Source organism: Myotis brandtii, unplaced genomic scaffold (genome assembly GCF_000412655.1).
Source record: "Myotis brandtii unplaced genomic scaffold, ASM41265v1 scaffold240, whole genome shotgun sequence".
NCBI classification, from domain to species: domain Eukaryota; kingdom Metazoa; phylum Chordata; class Mammalia; order Chiroptera; family Vespertilionidae; genus Myotis; species Myotis brandtii.
Genome location: NW_005359064.1, coordinates 5,624,302 through 5,630,992, shown reverse-complemented (window position 1 = coordinate 5,630,992; position 6,691 = coordinate 5,624,302). Strand labels below are relative to the sequence as shown.

Sequence of the window (6,691 nt, the reverse complement as noted above, 5' to 3'; positions counted from 1 at the left end):
GTGTGTGCGGGCGCGCGCCCTCCCCGCCTCGCACCAGCCCCCAAACCAACTTGTCCGCAGCAACTCCATCTTCCCAGCTCCGCCGACCGCGCCGAAACGCGGGCGCAGTGGCCAGGTTTCCCCGTGGCATTTCCCGTGACAGCGGCCGGGCTCCGTTCCCTGGGCTGTCGGAGGCCGGCAGGAAGCAAAGTTTGCCAGGAGCCGCGGGGTGACTTTCCTCGGGGACCCGCATTCGTGCGTGTGCGAGCCGCCTCGGTGTGCGCAGAGCGTCCCCCAGGTTCTCGGGCAGTGGGTGCTGGGCTCCCAGCCCCTCCCTTCCCCGAGCCCCATTCGGCGCTTTCTTTAGGAAAAGTGATGACACGAACTAGTAGTGGAGGATCGCCGGCTCCTGCTCCCCGCCCTGGGAAGGGAGGGGAGCCTTGGAGAACTTGTCAGTGAGAGCTGGAAGCAGGCTGCCGGGCTCAGCACCCCGAAAGGCGAAAGGCAGGATTTAGGGGCAGGGCGCGGGGGAGCGGACGGGGCCCCAGCTGCTGGATGCCGCGCTCTGACCTCGGCGATGAGGGAACAGCCCTTATCTGCCCGGCCCTCATCTGCCCGGCTCTAATTCTCCAGGCTGTGGTGGCGGTGGAATGCCCAAACCAGGACATGATGGAAACAGGTTCGTCCAGCCGGCATCTTTGGAATTTCAGGCAGGAGGAATTAAAGGGAGCGCCATCACCTCCTTACTGTGCCCCCCTTGAAACTTCCTGGGAAATTTGAAATGGGCTGGGTCTTCCTGCAGCTGGGTCTTTATTCCCACAGAGCTAACTATAATTTCCACTTGATTATAGCTAAAATAGTCTTTAAGACGAAGTTTCCTGAAATGATTTAAAATAAACACAGATGGGAAGGGAGGGGGTGGAGGGGAGAGGGAGCTGTAATGAGGCACTTAAAAAATAAGTCAGCTTTTCTTAAGAACAAATGGGGCTTTTCAGTGTTGAAGAGATTGCAAGAGATGTATGTATTTTTTTAAAAATCTTTGAAATGGAGTTTTTAAAAACTGCTTTTTAAAAAGAAATTTTATGGACAAGGCTTTTCTCCCCTAGTTCTCTGCTTTTGCCATCTTTCTGACTTTGGAATGTGTCCTCCTTTCTTCCAAGGACTTGGAGATCCTTTCAGAATGCCGGAGGAAAGTTCTCCCAGGCGGACCCCACAAAACGTTCCGTACCAGGACCTCCCTCATTTGGTCAACGCTGATGGACAGTACCTCTTCTGCAGGTACTGGAAACCCGCCGGGTCTCCCAAGTAAGTCTTCCCCTGCTGCCCAGATACCTTCATACCTGCCTCTCTCCTCTCGCTTCATGTGGTGTCACCTGTGGGGCCACTCGCTCCCTCATCTGCTTCACCTGCCCCTCGAACATTAGGCTCAGCCATGCTAGCAAGGTTGAGATTTATACCTTATTTTCATTATGACAACGAGGCTAGGGAGTCTACCGTATGGCGGTTTTCAAAAATTCCACATGACTTTCGTTTTTGTACTGGAGTTGCTTTCCTGTGGTACAGGCATGTCTGTAACATCAAGCCCAACACTTACAGAAAACCACCTCATCAGATAAGAAAATCAAAATTGTATTTATATTTAGTAACCTTTGTTCTCTTTTCCTGTTTGGTTATGAGCCTTAGAAGGTGTCAGATCTTTACTTGGAAGGAAGGGTTCAGGGTCTTTCCTCTGATTTCTTGCCAGCTCAGTTGCTTTTATATTTTCTCACCCAGGACTGTCTTGCTATGAGAAACAGGACTTGCAACTGTACATAATACGACAGCTGGTCTCCTGCTGCTCTTCTCTTGTATGAAACAGGGACAACCCTGCTTGTTTGTGTTGTGCAGGGAAAGAAATTATCTGTGGGCACCAATTGGCCTAGTGATGAGTGAATAGTTTCTGATCCATGGACATTTTACCTGCTTCCTCCTAGGCCTCTTGTCTCCTAGGGGACATGGTGTGGTGTGAGTATGTCTCCCTTTGGGTTTCAGTAATCACCTAACCCTAGCACAGCTATACAATGTCTCCGATATCTTTAACAGGTGTATCTGTAACAGGTAGCTGACATTAAAAAACCCGAGAGACGGACTTTTTAAAAATTTAGCTTAACCTCGTAGCTTCAAAGCAACTGTACAAAGTAGCTGTCGTAGTAGGCTGTTAATAGTTGCTAACAGCTCTGGCAAGGTCTTTCTTCAAGAATCCCTCCAGAGGAGAGTATGCGTGTGTGTCGGTACACGCATACCTGCCAGATGGAGGGAGGGTTGTCAAGCATTATCTTTGTGCTCCATTCTGACTTATTCTCCACTCTGACTTAACTGGCTGTGGAATTACATATTCTTGGTTGAATTTCTAACAACTTAATGGTAGATGGCAAGTTATTTTTCAATATACAAAACGAGGACAAATAAGTGAAAGTAGAAGTTTTTTATGTCTGAATCTCAGACTTTGGGGGCTTTCTCTGTTGAAGTGAGAGGTTGTCCTAGTTTGAGGTCAGTGAAAGAAAGAGGGCCTACAGTCCTCAAATGGGGCAGGGTGTGGGTGAGCAGGTCTCAGTCCTCAAATGGGGGCAGGGTGTGGGTGAGCGGGTGGGGAAAGGCTGGCTTCAGTGTTTCACAGTCCCCAGGCTGGTGCTGCATTGTGGGGAGCTCTCTGCTGTTTCGCCTTTGCTCTGGTCAGAGACGGCAACCCAGGAGTTTAATCAGAGCTGTCACTTGGAAGTCAGTGTTTGCATCTTAGCGGATGTGGATGGAAATAAAGGATGGGGTGGATGGTTGAGGCAAGCGGGCCCTGGGTTTTGGAAGAGAATGGTGGCTGGGAGGTCAGGTGAACGCCAAGGCCACAGAGGCAGCATCTTTAACCCAGGTGGCCTGACCTCAGCTCCAAAGCCCACCTGTAGCCCACTCCCCTAGGAGCTCTGCCTCTACCTGCTGGAGATGGTGCAGATCAATAAACTCCCATTTGGGGTTGAGAGTCCCTCTCTGTCAGGGATCTTTACAACATTCACAACCAGCTCAGACCCCCTTTCGATGACACATGTTAACCCTGTGCTTGCTGCATCATGGGGAGGGCAAGGCAGCACTGGAGGAGGGATCATGGCAGCTAGAGTGGTGGGGAGGCAGTGGGGGCCTCGGGGCAGAGGGTTATGAAAACTGGTATAAAGCATTTCCGTATCTTAATCACTGAGAGCAGCTGCTGGGTAGGTTGCCCTCTTGCATGGCCTGGGACATCTCTGCTGTTGCATTTCGACATTGCTGCCTGCTGCTTTTAGGGTCAGGGAGAGGATCACAGGCCACCACTGGCTGCAGCCTGTCTCCTCCAGGGACCCTCCTTCAGGCCTTTCCCCCCAGTTCAGCTCAGGGACCCCCCTACTCTACCCTGCGCGGGGACAAGCAGGCAAACACCGCCGTCTCTCCACTTGTTCACTTTGCTCCTTTAAGAAAAATCTTTCTCACAGCGGCCTTTGGGACCTCAGAAGACCCCACGGCCCATCTTACACAGAGGGGTGTGAGCCTGCCTTCCTTAACTGGCACAAGTTTGGGTTGGTTTTCTGGTCAACCCCGCTCCCTGCGCCTGCCCAGGGCACCTGACCGAACATTCTGCCCTCAGGGGACTTACTGGGCACCAAGGCCAGCCCCGAAGTTGGCTCAGAGCAACACTGGGTCACAGGTAAAAGCCATAGCTGGGAAACTGGCTTAGCTTGCTTTTGGAAACAAATTATGTCCTCATACCAGGTCCTGAGAAAGAAGCAAGTTTTCCTTAGGATAGTCATTATAATGTGTGTCATAAAGCTGTTCTAAGTATAGCAGGCTAGGATTTAGTCATTAGGAACCAGAGAATTTACACCTACATCTGGCAATACCAAGGCAAATTTATGCTCAACTAGTAGTATTTATTTATGGTAATAACAAATGTTAGACTTAATAGCAGAATTATCTCATATTAATTGGGTATCAAGTATGTTCTGAGGTCTGGACTAGACTCAGTACAGGCATATCTTATTTTATCTTTGCGTCAACATGTGAGACAAATATTATCATTATTATCCCTATTTTACAGATGAGTAACAGAGGCCCAAATGACCAAGGCAGCAGTCAACTGTTCTTCTTAAAATTGTTTCATAAGTAGCGCCTTCTTTATAAATTCTTACATCTTTGTTAGTAAAGAGTAATAGAATAATTCATTCTCCTTACTCATTTGCTCATAATATATGAAAAGTGGGAAATAGACTAAAGATATGTATTCAATCTGAAACAAAGAAATCTTACAACGCCCTGGGGGACTGGCTGCCATGTAGAGAATTCTTCAGTACTTTGGATTTTGAAGTGCTAGTTCTTCAACAGTTTCACTGGTGGTATCGGCAGAGTAGTGGAGACTGGCTCAGGTGGGGGTGCATTGCTTTGTGGGCTCTGTGGCCTTGGGGAATATTTAGCGCCTTTAAATTCAGTCTACCCAGTGTCCCTCAGTCCATTTAAGGGACAACTTTCAATTAACGCCTCACTGTTACTTAGTCATTTTCAGGACAGTGAAGGTGTTTCTGCACCAAATGTTGAATGACTGACTGCATAACATTGTTGGTGGGATGCTGGGGGTAGTCTGAAGCAACACTCACTTTGATGACTCCATTCCCCAGAAGTCCTGCTTTGATTCTGTCTGACTGGGAAGGCTGGAGAGCACGCTATCATTGTGATTATACAGCTGCAACCCCTGGCACGGCCAGTTCCAGGCGTGGCCCAGATCACGTTCCTCTGTTCATCATGAAGGCCTGGCATGACGGAAATGCATGTTGAATAAGTGCTTCGGTGCTCTTCACCTATCTTTAAGGCTAATGCCTCTCTCCTGCCATGTGCACTTTGTATCCGGGTAGCCTTTCAACTCCAAGGAGCTGTTAAGCTTTCCTTTTTGTAGCTTCTGTTTGGGTGAATAACTGGTGCACTGAGGGAGCTATTTCAACATGCAGTCCCCGCTCCGCTTGCAGATGTCCTGATGCAAACCCCTAGGGAGGGGAGCCCTCCCACCCTGCCTGCAGAATCGCAAGTGACTCATCTTTGAAAGTTCCATTTAGCATTTTGTTCCAAGCTCCCCTACATTTTCAGAGATCTTCCAGAACAGAAGCCCGGGACTTTCCTGGCTTCACCTTCTTTTCCTTTCTTGCCTCCAACTTCAGTAACCTGACCTTTCCCTCCAGTAACTCTGCAGCCACACCCTCACCATGGATACCTCTTATCTCCCCAGCTCCACCAATCTGACCTGCTCCCAAAATAGTCTGCTGCTGGCGTGGTTTTCCAGATTTGGAGTTAGGGCTGGGAATGGCGCATGTGGCTATCAAGAGTAGTGTGGCATCGGTTCTGGTGGTCATTGTCGGTGGATCTAGAATGACCAGTAAGCCCAGGGCCCTGCTCCCACTGCTCCTGTCCTCATTCCTTATTCCCCCTGACTGGGGCTCAGCGGACAGCCCTACCTCTGCCCTGCCTTTTCCTGGGCCACATTGAGCCCTTTCTCCACGAAGCCTTCCCAATCTGTGTCTGGAGTTTGGGGCCATGCCCTCATAGGACACTTCCTCCCACCTATACACATTTACCTGGAGGAACAATTCCCCGAAGCTGGAATATATTTGAAGGCTAAAAAATATTCTCCCTTCCTGCCACCCTTATAACGTCCTCCTCACATCAGCCGTCAGCCACTTGGGGGTGGCCCCTGTGGCTCCGGAAGATAAGGGCCCCTCCCAGCCAACTGGATCCAGACTGGGGAGATGCAGAGGCCTCACCATCTGGCTGGGCATCGTTTCTATCCCCATTGCCTTCTGGAAATTTTGTTCTCGTAGATCAGATAGGTGTTTCCCTATTCTCCCCTCTCTCGTCGGCTTTCTAATCAGGTGGCAAGTCTGTGAAGTGGCGCCTTTCTTCCCCCCCAGCCTAGGGTTTGGCTCAGTGTTCTCAGTGAATGTGCTGCGGGTTCTGCTCACATCCTTGAGTGTCTGTGCCTCCTGTGCAGCTCCTGCTGACTCCTGTGTGACTCGGTGTGACGGCATCATTTACCTTTGGTTGTTACATCCCCAGGGTCCACGAAATCACATCCCTTATTTATCTCTAAAGAAAGCCATTTTGGTCTCTGTGGGTGTGAGGACAGTTGAATTCCTCCCAAGCCCAGCCCCTTGGCTCTTCCCCCTGATTGGGAGGAGCTAGGATAGCTTTTGGGCTCCCCAGAGCATTCCCGCACCCACCCCTAACGAACAAGGCTGCATGGGTTCACCTCTGCCAATGTCCCTGCTCTTCCCTCCCATTCAACAAGTGAGTTCAGTGAACACTTGTTTATGTGAGTCTACACGTTCTAGGCATTGTGTTGGGCATCAGGTTGGGGAGAGAGTGTCAAAGACCACTTGCTTGACAAGGGGCGGGAGGGGAGATGAACACATGGGCAATTAGCATATGATGTGTTAAGTGTCTAGGGATAGGACCACCACTTAACCAGGAAGAGCTTTTGGGAAAATTAGAAAAGGGAGGCCATCTGGGTAGACACAGCCCCTCAGGTGTGTGGCTTGGTGAGCAGAGTGTCGGCTAGATTTCAGCTCCTACTCATCCTTTCAGTCAGTGCCCTTGAACGGTGTTTCACCTGTGAGAAGGGCATGGCAGAGCAGGGAGCCAGGGCAGAAAAGCAGGAGCCACAGCAGCATGG

General features: G+C 50.2%; 1 protein-coding gene across 2 annotated transcripts in view; it reads left to right on the top strand.

Annotated features, from left to right (window-relative positions):
• Window positions 1-282: 282 nt before the first annotated feature.
• Window positions 283-6,691, top strand: part of MGLL (monoglyceride lipase) — a 102,305-nt gene continuing 95,896 nt past the window's right edge. Inside the window, exons 1-2 of one of the 2 annotated variants that reach the window (XM_014540303.1) lie at window positions 283-658; window positions 1,140-1,284. In XM_014540303.1, the coding sequence (XP_014395789.1) occupies window positions 535-658; window positions 1,140-1,284 (269 nt within the window). In that variant the 5' untranslated portion in view covers window positions 283-534. The remainder of the gene's footprint in view (window positions 659-1,139; window positions 1,285-6,691) is intronic. The other variant, XM_005866950.2, reaches the window with a different exon arrangement.